The sequence below is a fragment of the Sphaeramia orbicularis genome, chromosome 4, assembly GCF_902148855.1.
Source record: "Sphaeramia orbicularis chromosome 4, fSphaOr1.1, whole genome shotgun sequence".
Lineage (NCBI taxonomy): Eukaryota > Metazoa > Chordata > Actinopteri > Kurtiformes > Apogonidae > Sphaeramia > Sphaeramia orbicularis.
Genome location: NC_043960.1, coordinates 47027252 through 47044782, shown reverse-complemented (window position 1 = coordinate 47044782; position 17531 = coordinate 47027252). Strand labels below are relative to the sequence as shown.

General features: G+C 38.1%; 1 protein-coding gene across 1 annotated transcript in view; it reads left to right on the top strand.

Moving 5' to 3' along the window:
* Window positions 1–17531, top strand: part of cacna1ea (calcium channel, voltage-dependent, R type, alpha 1E subunit a) — a 232909-nt gene that overhangs the window by 203530 nt on the left and 11848 nt on the right. The window contains 16 exon segments of the mRNA XM_030132402.1: window positions 1790–1896; window positions 2108–2119; window positions 2261–2357; window positions 4880–5040; window positions 5334–5471; window positions 6070–6271; window positions 7195–7359; window positions 8114–8224; window positions 8335–8415; window positions 9069–9254; window positions 9886–9977; window positions 11262–11436; window positions 11655–11782; window positions 14695–14791; window positions 16998–17103; window positions 17236–17343. Of these exon segments, the coding sequence (XP_029988262.1) occupies window positions 1790–1896; window positions 2108–2119; window positions 2261–2357; window positions 4880–5040; window positions 5334–5471; window positions 6070–6271; window positions 7195–7359; window positions 8114–8224; window positions 8335–8415; window positions 9069–9254; window positions 9886–9977; window positions 11262–11436; window positions 11655–11782; window positions 14695–14791; window positions 16998–17103; window positions 17236–17343 (1966 nt within the window).

Below are 17531 nucleotides of genomic sequence, written 5' to 3'. Positions count from 1 at the left end.
GTGGGGGTGGGGGTTGCAGTTAAAGTGAAACTTAAGACGCTTTACTAATAGCCGCATGTCCACTACGTCGAACCAGTTCGACTCGACTCGGCTCGTCTCCCGTTGTTGTGTGCCTCATTTCCTTTTCCCTGCCTTCGGAAACTTGTACAGCGTTTGTAGCCTACACCGGAACTTGAATTTGGGCCCAGTGTTCATTCTGCTGCTACATTCACAAGCGTCGCTAAGTAGCGTATCAAATATGTGACATTCCTGTGAATGAATCACATGCTGTGTGGACAAATGTTTGAGCATACTAGAGGGATTCCACCCTTTTGAAGAAATGGAAGCTTTGCAAGTGGTACAAATGGCCCTGGTGACATCTTTTTAGACCATTTCTGTCTCAACACCATGTTGGCTACGTTCTGACGCATGACATCATCGCGCATGCGCAACGAAGGCGGAATCGATAAGCAGAATTGTTAAGCAGGCAGGTAAACAATTCCAAGGAGTTGAGCTACAGGGATCCGGTTCTCAAAAAGAACCAGTTCTCGATTCCCATCCCTAATCATTATCAAGATACAGTTTTCTCTGTTTGTTCAACCTAAAAATCCTTAAAAATAGGAAACATGTTTAACGTTTATTTATTTATTTATTAGTTTATTGTATTGTGGACAATCCCAATTAATTAACTGTATCAATAACTGTAAAAAGGGGCAGCTTTAGCCAACATGGCTAGTATGCTTCTGTAGTCCCCGGCCTGATGATAATAGGCACCCTAAAAAAAACAATATATTACAGCACATTAATTAAAAAAGAGAGAGTTAAGAGCTAAGAGACAAGATAAATCAATAAAGATAAAAAAAGATAAGAGAACAATGAAGCAAGTATGAAAGATCTTACTTTTTAGGTCACAAAAATAAATGTAAAACTTATTCTATTGCCTAAACCAAATGACTCATCACTTTCAGTTGATTCATGGCAAATGAACAATGATTTTTTTTTTTTTTTTTTAAATCTATGTACATTTTCTAAAAAAAATAAATACAAAAACATGTGCAGCAAAAGCCGAGCTGAGCCTATAACGATGTCCTGTAGAACAGTGTTTCCCAACCACTGTGCCGTGTGGCACATTAGTGTGCCATGAGAAATCATCAGGTGTGCTGTGGAAAATTATCCAATTTCACCTGGCTGGTACTGTAAGCGAGCAGCGTGATATAGATACATAAGACTGCATGATCCACTGTACAACAACAGTCTCCTGTTTCCCTTTGCAAAATAAAAGTGAAAGTGAATCAGCCCCAATGCGGTGTGTTCTGTTGATAAAACCCCCCTCACTAGTGATGTGCAGATCAGCGAATTACTCACAAACCCCAGGTATCAGGTAGAGGCAGGGGGGATATATCTCCCATACTATTATACAACGGACCTCAATCCGAGGGTCTTTCCGAGGGGTCGCTGACGCACCCTCTCAGGTTTCTTGTTCCAAACACCACCTCACCTGTGCACCCCCAATGAGCCCCCCCCCCCCCGAAAAAATAAGAGAGAGACCCAGAGCTGTCGAAGAAAATTCATGTGTGTCTTTCTTCAATTCCTTCAAGAATATCAGCTTTGTGTTCAACTAAACAGGCCCAGGTATCACACTGAGTAAATTGAGACTTGATTTGCATCATATTTTAATAAATATATGTTTTGTGACATTTTTGTGTGGTGATGTGCCTTTTGATTTTTCTAATGTAAAATATGTGCCGTGGCTCAAAAAGGTTGAGAAACACTGCTGTAGAAAGTTGTGTAATGACTGTGTTGTTGTCAGATGATCGACCAGGGTCTCATCCTCCATGACGGCTCCTACTTCAGAGACCTGTGGAATATCCTCGACTTCATTGTGGTGGTCGGAGCACTGGTGGCCTTCGCCCTCACGTTAGTCACATGATTTACTGTCATTTCTCACACTGACAGATCATACGTCTAAACATCATTATGTGTATAAATCAACTGTAAATGGGTTTTTCACTCCATGTGCTTGGACACAGTGCTGTCATTTTTCCAACATTGCAGCTGTTGATGTATGTGTTCCTTTTTTCTGTGTCTATGCATCTGTGGATGATGCTTCTGTGGGAATGACCAACAGCAATGTAATGGGGTAAAAGTCCAACATCTACTTATTTTCCAACTCCTACCACCTGTTGAGTGCTGTAAAATTGAACTAGTGTGTAGAAATGTGATATTTATTTACTGTGGTACTGTGTTGTCAGGCTTTCACACTGTCTGTCTCCCTGTACAGAAATAACAAAGGACGTGACATTAAAACCATCAAGTCTCTGAGAGTGTTGCGTGTCCTCAGACCCCTGAAGACCATCAAAAGACTCCCTAAACTCAAGGTCAGACATGCTGAATGTGGTGTGTTCCCCCAGGCTGTGTTATTACTGGGCTCAATCAACCAGAACAGAATTGTTTACATTTTAAAAGGATGCGAAAGATGTGATGACACCAGTTTTGTAGCATACTATTCCATTCACAAGTTGTCAACTCAAATAAGAAAGGTAGGTTTGACAAAAGCAGACATCTGTCCTTGCAGCATGTATGAAAAATGACTGACATCGATGGAGGTGTGGAGTATTTAAATATATAACTCACCTGCATATTTGTCATTAATAAAAAGTGTATAACCTTCTATTATACCTCTTAGTTATTTGGAAGTAACTGCCCCATAGTAGATAAGACGGTGGAGCTGAATGAATGAGGGGTGAAACTCTTCAACCCAGCGCTAACTTTTTGAAAACACTCACCGCATCTACTAACACTGTTATTTTAAATGCCACAAACTTATTTCAGCTACATGATCAGCGCTCCATAAAGCTGATATTTTTAAGTTAACCCTTGAAGCACCAAATTTGCAATATTGGAACAAGCAACATAACAGAATGAAACAGACAGCCTTTTGAAGTCTTTACATTAAAAATTTTTGTAAAGGAAAAAAAAACCCTGACACCTAAAGGCGTAACATGTAATGTATAGAACAGGTAAGAACGTTGGCATCAAACTGAAGGCAACGTGTAAGTATTTTAAAGTTGTAATACCATTAACAGCCACTACAATGAAAAAGCCCAGACTCCTGTCGAATTACACTGAACTTCTCTCTACAAATATGAAATCATTCTGGTCTCATTCATTTTATTTTGATCCTGTATTAAATGATCTTGTCCATCTTTTTCCTCCATTAATCATATGTCAGGTTGAATTAAATATTGAAATATCTGCCATGTTGGGCTTTGATTGATAGGTCTGTATGACAGTTCACTCACCTGTGGAGTTTGTTTAATCTGTAAAGCACATTTTTTGTTACAGACAGGTCTACTGTGGTTAATATATTACAGTAACAAGACTGTAAAGTTTACATTGTTACAGTGTTTGAGGAAGTTTACCAATTTTAGCGAGTCAGTAAGCTAGTACTAAGCATTAGCTCACTTCCAAATATGGTCACTTCCAGCTAGAAAAAGGCAACATGAACACAGCCAAATCCCCAAGTACTGTCTTCTAAATGGTTGTAAAGTCAGAGTCACCCTCAAGTGGACATCTAAGAAACTGCAGGTTTTGACACTTAAAAGTTCACTTCACTTTTCAGCTCCAGAGGTTGCTACTTTATTTCTCCAGCCTTTGAATTTAATGTAAACATGGCTTGTATAATCTGGTTAACACATGCATGTACATTTCACAAGCTATCTGATGTTTTATCTGTCCTTTCTCATATCTTTATATTAAAGACCTGTGTGACAAAGTGGGTGAGAACCACACCATTTGTCCCTTTGCCATAATTTTACCTTTTAATTATACCATGCTTGTTAAGTATTTGTTTTAACCCTTATTCTACCTTTACTCTGTAAAGTGCAGACACAGGCTATCCCAGGTTTGTTTGCGTTTGTATTATGTTTGGTTACAGGTCATATACATCATTTCTGGTTAAAATCATACATGGACATAAGTTCATGCTTACAATACCCACCATGTGTTTCAGTTACAAAGGGAGGAAGTGATCTGCTACTTCCTACTTTTATAACCTTTCTGTCATCATCAGTGATGCAAGCAGGGTGAAACCAACTAGAGGGGTGTTGGTCATTTTAAATTGTAAAAGTATTGTTTGTTATACAGTTATAGATTAGGTATGGTAAGACATTATGAGTTAAAAGGCAGGGGGAGAGGATATCCAACAGTGTAGCTGTGTGTGTGTTATGTTAAGTCAGTTTAATTTAGTATGGGTTTAGTTTTCCTCAGTTAAGCTGTGTTAACTGTTTATTTCCTTCTTTGCACTTATTTTCTTTAATTTTTTTTTTTTTTTTTTGGCAAGCATTTTTGTAACACGAGAAGCTTGGTGACACCTTTTGTAAAAAAAAAAAAAAAAAAAAAAAAAACTTGTACAGGGACAAAGTTTCTGAGTCTGTCTCCCACCCAAACTCCACCTGCTCAGGCCAGGCATATACAACAACCTGAAAGAAGAGAAAGAGTGACTTGACAGATAAGATGATAAACTGAACTGATTAGTGCATGTTATCATGGCCAGGATCCCCAAATCTCACAACTAGGCAGTGAACAGGGACAAGAGAAGTTAGAGGAGAGGCAAATCAAGAAGAGGAAGAATCAAAAAGAAAGGAAGGGTGAACTGTAGTCAGAGGAATTTGTATCAGCCTTAAATATATACACATGTCTGCCTCTGTTCTCTGAGATTCAATATTCTGTTGAAATAATACAATAAAAATAAAACAATAGTGTTGCCTGTCAACTGTACAACCACTGGCACAGTTTACTCACAACAGCATTTACCATATGCAATGTAGTAACTTAAACTAAATGCTTATGTAAAAGCTGTCTGAATATTTGTGTCAGACTGTTGGTTTTTCTCTCTCAGGCGGTGTTCGACTGTGTGGTGACGTCTCTGAAGAACGTCTTCAACATCCTAATTGTGTACAAGCTTTTTATGTTCATCTTTGCCGTCATAGCTGTTCAACTCTTCAAGGGGAAGTTTTTCTACTGCACAGACAGTTCGAAGGACACGGAGAAGGACTGCCAGTAAAACTCATTTCCTTTTTTTTCCCAATCTCACTTTCTGCTTTTACTGTCCAATAACATTGACATCCCTGCCCAAACACACCCCATGTACAGTTCCATCATATAAATTTCTTACCACATGATGATTTTTTCTCTTGTTTCTTAGTCGTCCCTTTCTCTCAGTTCAATGAGTTTTGATATTTACTCTGTTTCTGGGGTTATTGTTTGAAATGCATTTATTCTGCATTTCATAAACGTTGTGCGTTACGTCTTCCTGTTGTTACCATTTATCGATCATCTTTCTCCTTCTTCAGGGGTTACTACATTGACTATGGAAAGGATAAAAAAGAAGTGAAGAGAAGAGACTGGAAGAGGCATGAGTTCCACTATGATAATGTCATCTGGGCCTTGCTCACGCTCTTCACCGTTTCCACCGGAGAGGGTTGGCCTCAGTGAGTCTCAGACTGAAACCACAGATGAGTCTGAGCTGGTTTAAGAAATTCACCAGCAGTTTCCCTACACATAGTTTCCCATTCTTTAAGGGCTCATTAGTTTTTTATAAGCATTATAACCTTTTAACATCTGGCTCATTCTTTGGTAATGGTTGAGTCTGATCTTTACTGATGGAAATATAATATATGTGATTAATTTAACAAAGATTTTGCCATTCATTATCTCAAAATAAGGTTACATCAGATTTTCACTGACAGTGCTTGTGGGATTGTACTGTTTTAACCCAATGTAATTAACTACCTTTGTAGAAATGAATCAAAGTGATATCCTAAAAAACAGTAAACTGGCCGTTGATCTCCACAAAACTAAACAAATGCTGCCAAAAATCAGAACTAATAATATGTGTAGGATATATTTAAATGTAATAGAAATGAAGTATTTCCTAATCAAAATGTTTTAGTTGTATAGTTTTACATTCTTCAGGATAGTGTAACAGTGATCTTCAGCAGTTTGATGAATGTTCGGAGGTCATTGGCTGTTTTTGTCCATTTGTTTCTTTAATGTAAGTGATTGTTTGTACTGTGTCTGTTCATTCAGGGTCCTGCAGCATTCAGTCGATGTAACAGAGGAGGACAAAGGCCCGAGTCACGGCAACAGGATGGAGATGTCTATTTTTTACGTCATCTATTTCGTCGTCTTTCCTTTCTTCTTTGTCAACATATTTGTTGCCCTCATCATCATCACCTTTCAGGAGCAAGGGGATAAGATGATGGAGGAGTGCAGCCTGGAGAAGAATGAGGTTAGAAAGGACTGAAAGACGCATGACAAACAAACCCCGTTTGATTTAGTTTTAAATGTCTGTCAATTTACGTCACTTTTCAGTGTCTGTGTGCTGATGACTCCAGGTTTCCACAATACAGATGATAGCATTCAGCCTCAGACTAGTTGTGATCTGTATGTTTTAAACATGAGGTTAAAAGAGCATCAGACTCTGCACAGACGTCATTCAGTTTTAAATCACACTGATGGCCAAAGATTTATTTAAGTATTTCAAAAACCACCCACAAAGGGTTAAATTGAACACAAACTGCAAAGCAACCAGCATCACAGGGCATCTGTTCCATTTACACTGGCCTCTTTCTATGCAAATGCATGTCACTGCAAACAAAGACCAGTGTCAATGTCCACACACACTTATACTGGTACAGTTTACATCTGCACGTAGTTGTTTCCTCACTCACTGTGTCCCCCTCTGTGTATACCCCCTGCACAGCATACTCAGCATATTATTAACAAGACATGTTGGCAAATCTGCTCCATATAATTTGATGATCTGAGTGGAAATGTAATACTCTCATTAAGATAAAACCAACTGTTTCTTATTACTTTTCTTCATCTGACAGCTCTTAACATCCAAGACTCGTGTAATCAAAATTTGTGATCAAAAAATGCCCTCACAACCAGCTCATTTCACATATATGGCTTTGCTTAAAAGCTTCCAGCCAGTCTTTACCTATCTGTAAAATCAACTTTTTCCTTCTGTATTTTTGTTGATGGAAGTTTGGTGACTCCTTTTTCATTCAGTGTAAATGAAGTTCATAATCAGGAAAGGAAATGTTTTATTCTTAAGTAAAAAGCAAATAGTAACACAAAGAAGAAGTGGGAACCTTGTCTTCATAAAGCACAGATAATTTCCCTGCTGTGTTTTCCCCACTATTTCAGAGGGCGTGCATAGACTTTGCCATCAGTGCCAAACCCCTGACCCGTTACATGCCCCAGAACCGACACACTTTCCAGTACCGCCTCTGGCATTTTGTGGTATCTCCCTCTTTTGAGTACACCGTTCTGGCAATGATTGCTCTCAACACCATCGTACTGATGATGAAGGTAAGGAAAATGAATCTCAGAACAAGAAAAGCATAATACTAGAATGATCATGCATCCTTTTTTTCTGCTCTGTTTTTCTTCTGTCCTAACTCCAGTAAATGACGTGTTATTTTCCACACACACTTGTTTGTTGATGGAAAAAGCACACTATGTGCTTCTGCTCAGCTTCATAGTCTGTTATGAACTTGTGAGTGTTAACACTTCGGTTTTAGAATAAGCCAAGAGGTGTCACTCCGAACTATAAGCAGACTAAGGAGTATTTTTGTATTTTTTGCACCACCTCTGTGATGTTTGCATTCACCACTCCCTCCTCTGAGTGGCTGCTGATGTTGTACATTTTTTTTCCCCATCTCTCCCTCACCACTGTTTGTTTCTCATGGTCTTTTCTTGTGCTGTGTTGCTTGATCAGAGACACTCAGACAGATAGACAGACATGGGGTGAGTCAGCCTGTATTAAATATTGATCTATAATGTCCAGGGGCTGCTATTTAGCATGACCTCATTAACTGTGGCTGCCGCCTCTAGAGGAATGACTCCTTTTATAGTGCGACAGATGAAAGGTGCAGAGACTAAAGCACTATTTATGGGTCTGGAGGAATCTTCCATCAACCTGTGGATGTGCAGGGTGCAGACTGGAGTTTACGCTGATATCAGACCACTTCCACAAGGTTCAACTGCCGTGAACCCTTTAGGAAATATTGTCATTTTAATCTCTTCTCTTGCAAGTTAACCTTTGCTGCCTCTTTCTTTTCAGTATTACTCTGCCCCGCCGACATATGAGGCTGTACTGAAGCACCTGAACACAGCCTTCACTGTTCTCTTCTCTGTCGAGTGTGTGCTCAAGATCCTGGCCTTCGGCTCTTTGGTGAGAGAAAAGAGAACCATGAAAAGAGTAACGTCTACGTGTCACTTCAAAATAGTTTCACACAATTGTACTCCTTGAAATAGTTGAAAGCATTTCTTCTCTTTCTACAGAACTACTTTCGAGACACGTGGAATATTTTTGACTTCATCACCGTCCTGGGAAGCATCACTGAGATAGTGATAGACTTTCAGGTTGTAAAAAAACATAATTTAGTCTGTACATGCAAACAGTAAAAGAAAAAAAGATGTATAATTTATTTTGTCATACTCTACACTTTGTTTTCTTGAGGATTTAGAAAAAAAGAAGATGAATAATAGTAGTAATATCACAAGGTTACAGTTTCTCTCACAATATATTTTTATCAAGAAAATCACACAGCTACATGGTCTTTGATCTGCATTTGGTGACATATATATATATATATATATATATATATATATATATATATATATATATATATATATATATATATATATAATTAGATGGTATTAAGGCTAAGAAATGCACTGAAGATAAAAGAAGAGTACACAGATAAATGAATAGAAAATATTGAAGAAAATATACTTTATATGATGATAATATATGTGTTTTCCTACATATACTCACTTATGAGACGTGCATATTTAAGTATATAGACATTAAAAGAGGGGGTTGAATGCATGCATGTACAATACAATTTTAGAAACCTGAAACAATAACAAACAAAATGAATAGCTTAAGGACTAAGGAAATTTGTGTTTACTCACAGAATTTTAAGAATCGATGTAAACATTTGAACTTGACGTTGCTCAACATGTTGCTTTAAAACCATTTTCCTCTCTTCTCTCTTGTGTCTCTTTGTCAGTTTGAGGATACACTCAACATGAGTTTCTTGAAGCTTTTCCGAGCAGCTCGACTGATCAAACTTCTGAGACAAGGCTACACCATCCGCATCCTTCTGTGGACGTTTGTCCAGTCCTTCAAGGCACTGCCTTATGTCTGCCTGCTCATCGCCATGCTCTTCTTCATCTATGCCATTATTGGAATGCAGGTCAGAGGCAGGAGACACAGATGCTTGATCAGTTTGGAGACAGTGTTTTACACCTGCCATTTTATCTTTCACAAGACAGAGGATTTCTTTTTAATGGCAGTATTTAGAACGGGGCGTCATTTTTTAAAGTCATTTTTGAGTCATATTTTCCAATGAAAATGCGATAATACTGTTTGTAGTGAAATCATTATGTTGCTCTGTTCTTATTTGTATTATTTATACAGCTATGTGATTTGATGAGGAAAAGAAAGAAAGAAAGCCTGCAACAGTCTATTATTCAAAACAACTGCAGGCCTATTTTTATTTAATACTGGCTATTCCATTTATACACTTGGTCTTTCACATAATTTGCAGCCTATTTGTATATTTTCATATTGAGAAGGAAACTCTGTATTTTCATTTTATTTAAATTACAGTGTATTATCATATATAGTGCGTTCGTTTTTGGACCATATTGCCCACACATAGTGATATCTAATTATCATTTGTAGCAGCATTTTCATTATGCAATGTCCATTTTGTGTGTTTTTCATCAAGCATGTGGTTCGTTTTGGTGAATCACATATTCTCAATATCTCAGGTAATCTTTTATATCGTGAAAAGTTTTTTGTACATATCATTTACAAATTAGGTGTTTGGAAACATAAAGCTGAATGAAGAGACTCACATCAACCAGCACAACAATTTCAAGACTTTCTCTAGTGCTCTGATGTTGCTCTTCAGGTAAGAGATACACCCCTGTTCTCTGTCTATAAAGGAACCCTTATAGAGAATGTACAACTTTAAAGTATTTGCTAATAAACACTTTATAAGACATTAAAAAAAGCTTCCCCTTCTTCTCAACACACACCCTAATGAAAACCCTTAAACAGGAAACAAAACAGTAGAAACCTCAGGAGGAGATGTGAGGTAAGAAAGGATGTATTGACTACAGGTGGAGTGATGTTGATAATGAGCAACATCACTAGTTCAAAGATCTGGGCTTAACCCCTTCAGCCATGAAAACCTAGACAAAGGAGAGGATAGACAAACACTCAAACAGACTACAAAACTTGTCAAAGTGTTTGACATGAAGGAATTTTCAAATATCAAATAACATGAAATCATAATATTGGATTGGATGTATATAGCGCCTTTCTAGACACCCAAAGCGCTTTACATTATTGACCCATTATTCATTCGCTCTCACATTCTCCCTCTGGTGGCGGTAAACTACATCTGTAGCCACAGCTGCCCTGGGGCAGACTGACAGAAGCGTGGCTGCCATTTTGCGCCTACGGCCCCTCTGACCACCACCAGACATTCATACACCAGTGTGGGTGGCACTGGAGGCAAGGAGGGTGAAGTGTCTTGCCCAAGGACACAACAGACTGACTAGGACAGAGTGGGATTCAAACCGCCAACCCTTCGGTTATTGGACAACCCGCTCTACCAACTTAGCCATGGCTGCCCAGATAAAATAACATCTTTCATTAAAGTTTTTTCTAAGTGATGTTGCTAGGTTACAATAGCAAGGTTTTGCTGTCTAAGGACTCGGGGTGACAGGAACAGTTACATGCCCTGAAATAGCTTCTTAGGCACAGAGTTTAATATCTGAGAGCGTGTCAAGTGATGACATTACAATCTGGTCTATTGTATTAATTTCTGCTAGTTAAAATTTGCCATGAAGTTTTAGTGTGGGTTCATCTACATTTAGGGGGGTAAAAACTGTTTCTCAACCTGTGAGGTGATACACGACAAGCATCCCTTAAACATATAAGAAATGAAAATAGAAAAAGCCAAACTGAATCATGTGGTATGAGTTTTGATACTGTGATTACACCCCCCACACGACAGATGGAACTGTGAATAAACTGTGAGATCAAACCTTCATCAGCTCCTCCTCCCCCTCCTCCTGCTGTTGTATAATGTGTGTGTGTGTGTGTGTGTGTGTGTGTGTGTGTGTGTGTGTGTGTGTGTGTGTGTGTGTGTGTGTGTGTGTGTGTGTGTGTGTGTGTGTGTGTCCAGGAGTGCCACAGGGGAGTCATGGCAGGAGATCATGCTGTCATGTCTGGGGGGTCAACAGTGTGAGACGGACCCCTCCCTCCCCCTGACAGTACTGACGTCTGACCAGGAGGGAGGCTGTGGCTCTGACTTTGCCTATTTCTACTTCGTCTCCTTCATTTTCTTCAGCTCCTTCCTGGTACGACAAGAAAAACTGAATTCTACTGGATGTACTGTAAAACCATAGTAACTCTATTTGCTATTAATGCATCCACTGAAATTTATGTAACATTGACATGTGGACAGAGGGTTCTTTATCTTGTCTTTTGTGCATTATGACGATATATATATATATATATATATAGTCATATGTTATATCTGTGTTATGGTTCATCCATCTTTTTGTCATTGGTGCAGATGCTGAACCTGTTTGTGGCTGTCATCATGGATAACTTCGAGTATCTGACCAGAGATTCCTCCATCTTGGGTCCACATCACCTGGATGAGTTTGTCCGAATCTGGGGCGAGTATGATCGTGCAGCCTGGTCAGTGTCTCTTAAGACTCTACAATACATTATATGTTGCCCTTTTTGGAGATAAAATTGACCTTTTCACTGACATCACATAACAGTCATATGGTACTGAGGTAGAACAAAAATACACACAGATACCTACGAGGATTCAGTGACAGTAAATCCTTTTATTTCCTTCACAGCATTTGATTAGATTTTTTATTTCATAGGAGTAGTTTCCATCCAGCTAGAATGTACCATTACAAAACCAGGATTTGTTTCACTGACATAAAAGAAAAAATAAAATTGTTGATGGGTGGTTGATGATACTTTAAGTGCAATTCAAGGAGACAAAGAAGTTATACATTAACACAACAAGATAGAGTGATGTAACCAGGTAATATGTATCTCAATACCTCAATATATCAGGGTATATGTATTTGCCATTTCTTGCTTTGTAGCATACATCTTAGTAACATTCGCCTTTTTTTAGTCTACATGAAATGCTTTTTAAAGCTTGACGATATTCTACAACCACTTGGAACTCAATTCTCTCCTAATTCTTACAAATTAACAGTAGTAATTGTTACGACTCCTTTGTTGGTGTGTGAAAAGGAGACGTTAACCCAACAATCACAAGGAAGATGGAGTCAGTGTAGGTGTGAAACAAGTGACAAAGGTTTATTGAACAAAAAAATTAACAAAGGATCGCTAATGTGGAGGAGGAAGGGTCAAGGGGGTTGTGCCAACCAAAATCAGATAAATACAATAAAACTGTGCCTGATCTAGTGTTACCCTTAAAACAGAACTCAAACAAAAACCTGACTCCTATCTAAAAAACAGAACTTAACCAAAAGATAAATACAAAAGTGGCACCAACCTTATAACCTAATGTATCTAGACAAAAGGGATCTACATGTAGGAAAGAATGTACAGGGTACCCCAACTTACCTACGCCCACAACATCACTCCACAAAATGACTAACAATAACTTAGTGCATAACAAGCTGAACACCACGACCAGCAGCTCCAACAGGCAGACAGAGAAAAAGAGGACAATCACTACAGGCATGGTCCTTTTATAGGAGGGCCCTGGGATGTGATTGGCCACCACCACTTTCCACAGGTGCAGGCCAATCAGTCAGATGGCACCTGGAGAGCAGACAGACTAGAGGAGAAAAAGGAGAAGGAAAAAACACCCACAAACACCCCTGCTCCACATCACTGCCTGGAGCGTAACAGTAATAATAAGCTGTATACGAATCATAATCTCAACATACTCTGTGTAGGTCAAACGACTTGGTAGAAAGAATTTTTAAAAAATAATAATAATAATTACTCTTCCTTATTAACACATAGCATAGAATTGCGTAAAACACAAAAATACAACCGTCATTGTGGTTTAAACAGTGGGTTCTGATGAGGAAAAAGAAATAACTCATATGGTAATAAATGACTAGTAACTGACCCATCAGTGCAGTGCATTGTCTGTCTTGTATTTAACAGCATCTGTACAGAAACAAACAAATAAAAACCTAATAATAATTGAGAGCAATAATAAGCTGAAAAAGCACCAACTGCCAATGCTGATAAAGTCAGCACAACATACAACCCTTAGTAAGTGTGTTCAAGAATTAAAGGGTCAGTTTGGGGTATTTTTCCTGACTTTGGTCAAATCAAGGTAATTTGTGCTAAATTGTAATGCCAGTCATCAGACACACACACACACACACACACACACACACACACACACACACAAAAACGAGTCCAATATCAGTAGATGTGATGTAATAGTGTTATGTCCACTAACGTGTGCAGTTGTAATTATTAAGTATTTTAAAAAAGAGTATAGTGAGTAGTGTAACTGACATATATGAAAATATTTTCCATTACTATTTACATTGCACATCAGTTTTTTGATAACACAGCAAATGCACTTTGTCTTTATGCTGTTTTACACACAGACATTTCCTGAAACTGTTCCAGAGAATTCATTTTTAATGATACTCAACATACATTACCATACTGCATGTGATTGCACACAACTAAAGACATGTATGTTCTTTCCAGTGGAAGGCTCCACTATAAGGAGATGTACAAAGTTGTACGCACTATCTCACCTCCCCTGGGCTTTGGAAAGAACTGCCCCCACAGGGTGGCATGCAAGGTTTGGTTCCCCCATGTCAACCGACCCCCCCCCCCCCTTCTCTTTTCCTGTGGGATCCTTCCTGACCTCGTCCTTCCCTCCTCGTCCTCCCCTTCACCACCCTGCTCCACCTTTAGGGCCGTGTTACTGCTCAGGTCCTGCCTGGGCCAAAGAATGATGACTCTCTAGTTTCAGGGTACTAAGGCACAGAATATCCCTCATCTACTTACTTTTAAAACGCAACAAAACTGACAGATTTTAATGAGGAATTTAATAAACTGCTTATTTTAAACTGACTTACAGATGAATTTGAGGGAAGCCTGTCTCTTTCTACCTTTTGGATCTGGATGTTTCTAATACTCCTTGTTTCAACCTCACACATTCACACAATTCTATACAACTACATTTTTGATATTTTCTGCCAGATCCAGAGAGGCTGTCATTCCTTTGCTCGCATTGTGTGAGGTTTTTCTCCTTTCCCAGATTTCTATGCTGTGTCAGCAGCATAGAAAGAATACAACCTGTTTTTTTAATCCTACTTTTGTCTCTTCTTTATGTGATGCCTTGAAAAAAATAATCCTTTCTCTTGTATCTCCCTCACTCTTGTTCCTCCCTTTTACCTTTCACCCCCCCCCCATCCTTCATCCCTCGGGAACGCATTCTCCTTTGTCGTTACTTGATTTCTCCTCCACCTCTAAAATCATCCCTCACCCTCCCTTCCTACCTTCCCTCCTTTCCCCTTCTCCCCTCTTTTTTTCTTCTCCTCATCTTCATCTTCATGGCTCCCTGGCGCTCCCAGTGGTCGTATCCATTACACTGACATGTATGAGATGTTGACCAACATGTCACCACCTCTAGGCCTGGGCAAGAAATGCCCCTCCAAGGTGGCATATAAGGTAGACTGAACACTGGAGACAAACAGGCGCTACCTTCATATTTTAAGCAACAAGGACAAGGAATGTAAATCCTCATTTTGTGTGTCATATATGTAAAAAAAAAATAATAATAATAATAATAATAATAAATAAAAGTCTTTTTCTGTTGATTACATGATGCTTGTTGAGACAGTTTTAAGTTCCAGTATTTTTAGTGGCAGATTAGTGCTACACTAATGATTTGCCTCATTTTGCTTTGCATCTTGGCAGAAACCTAAACTGTCATTGTGTGTTTTACTGTTATCTGATGTGATTTGATTTTTTTTGTTTTGTTTTTTTCTGAACAAGATAGAAGACTTCAGTGAGAAAGTTGTTAAACCTCTACATGTTAAAACTTGTCATTATAGTCTGCGCTCAGATGTCCTTGTGTCTTTCATACTTCTCTGTTTCTTACATTAACCTGTTTGCATGAGCCTGTGCGTTTTATAACATCGGTGTGTTTTGTTTGTGAGTGTTTTTGTGTGTCCATCAGCTTGTGAGCATGTTCCATCTCAGATCAACGCAATTCTCTTTCTGCTCAATGGGTTGTGTGAGTTTTCTTATCTTATTTTATTAAAATCATATATTAAAATTAAAGACATTAAAATCATTAAAATCAAGCATCAAAATACTGTTGGCTAAAGACACAGAAAAATAAACCCCATTTCCAGAAAAGTTGGAACATTTTCTAAAGCAAAATGAAAAAACAAAAATCTGTGATTTGTTAATTTGATTTGTTTGAAGTTTTAATTTACTGACAAATGTTTGAAGAAATGTTATGTTTTCCTTTACCAACATGTACATTTTGGTGCCTAAAGCCCACTTAAAAAAGATGGGACAGCATCAAAGTAATACTGAAAAGTTTATAGAATCTACAAGTAACAGTTCTTTCAGATTCCACAATCAGCAAATTAATAGGTTCCAAATAAAGGCTCATTAATGGACATAAAATGAGTGTCAACCAAAGTCTTAAAGCATTTCTCAGTTTCCTGTTTGTCACCTCCTGGACTGCTCAATCCTTCATTGTGATCTAGAAATCTGTCTCTGTTTGCACATCTTGAAAGACGTGTAAGAAATGTTTAGATTATACAAACCATGGCATGAGCCATACTAAAAAATGAAGGGTTTCTTCAGTCTGAAGTTTAGTTAATTGAAATTATCAGATTTGCAATCAAATGTATGCACTAAATAAAAGAAAATATATGTATGACATCTGTACATCACTTATTTACACATTATACCATATTGTGAACTGAATTAAAAATTAATCCTAAATTTACATGAACATTGATCTGACATAGGTGATACATTTTTTAGAAACAAATACGTTGTAATAAAATAACAGATGATGCAGCTGTTACATACATTATATTTATCCATTATCAGCTTAACTAAATGCTTGGATGTGAGGATGTCCCATGTGGTTAAATGCCTTCGTTCCTTTCTCCTCACATCCTCATCTTGACTACTTCTCTTGCTTCTCTGGTGGGAGGGCCGAGGACATGAGACAAGGAGTCGAGAAGCTACAGCTTGAGAATTGGGAGGAGGAGTTAAACGTATCTCAAAACTTTTTAATAGAATTATCAATCACATAAAATTTCTCAGCACAATTTTTTTCTTATACCATGTACAGTACATAATATGGTCAAAGGATTCATAAATCACAAATCTGAGCTTTTATTACACTTTAGAAAATGTTCCAGATGGTGTAATAATGGGGCTTGTACACAGTGTTTTTAGATTTCCCCAACAGTCATACATCACTAGTCAGTAATATGTTTTTTGACTCTGATACAACAAAGTGTCAAATTATTTTGCTGTTATCATTAAATAATTACTTGTTTTTAATAACAAGTTGAATAAATGACTTGCCTGCCCTGTCTGTTCAATATCCATGCAGTCAAATTAATTTCATATAATCTACTCATAAAATATGAAAGATATTTTCTAATTTCACAATAAGAAATTCAGCTTTAAAACACTGACATTTGTACCAATGTCCAGAAAAACCATGTTGTACATTGTCAACCTAGAAACTAGTTTCCTAATTTTTTTATTTAATTGCATTCAACATCCCCAATGACAGATTTATGAATGTGTAAAGGCCACAGCTCCAAGCTGATCATATCTGTTATTTTTGTATTTTTCTGGCTGTAACTGGCTGTAATGCTTTTTCTGTTGCTATCAGAGACTCGTCTTGATGAACATGCCAGTGGACGAGGACATGTCTGTCCACTTCACCTCCACACTCATGGCCCTGATCCGCACTGCCCTCGAGATAAAGATTGCCAGAGGTTGGACTTAATATCAGAAATCTACAGACACACAGTCCACATCATGTGGAATGTAAACATTTATCTGAATATGCACTTAATCTGGGTATGTCTCATGTCTCTGTGGTTCCTTTCTGTGTTTGTCTTTTTTAGGAGGGGAGGATCGTAACCAGATGGACCTGGACCTTCAGAAGGAGATCAGCGTCATCTGGCCTCATCTGTCTCAGAAAACCCTGGACCTGCTAGTTCCCATTCACAAAGGTGACTTCAGCAATTCACACAAAAGTACACAATAGACAAAATAAATTTGCAATACTGCAACATTACTGTAATGCAGGGGCGTCAAACTCATTTTGGTTCAGGAGCCACATACAGCCCAATACAATCTCAAGTGGGCCAGACCTGTAAAATAATAACAGTAAAAAAAAGTACAATTACATTATGAAAAT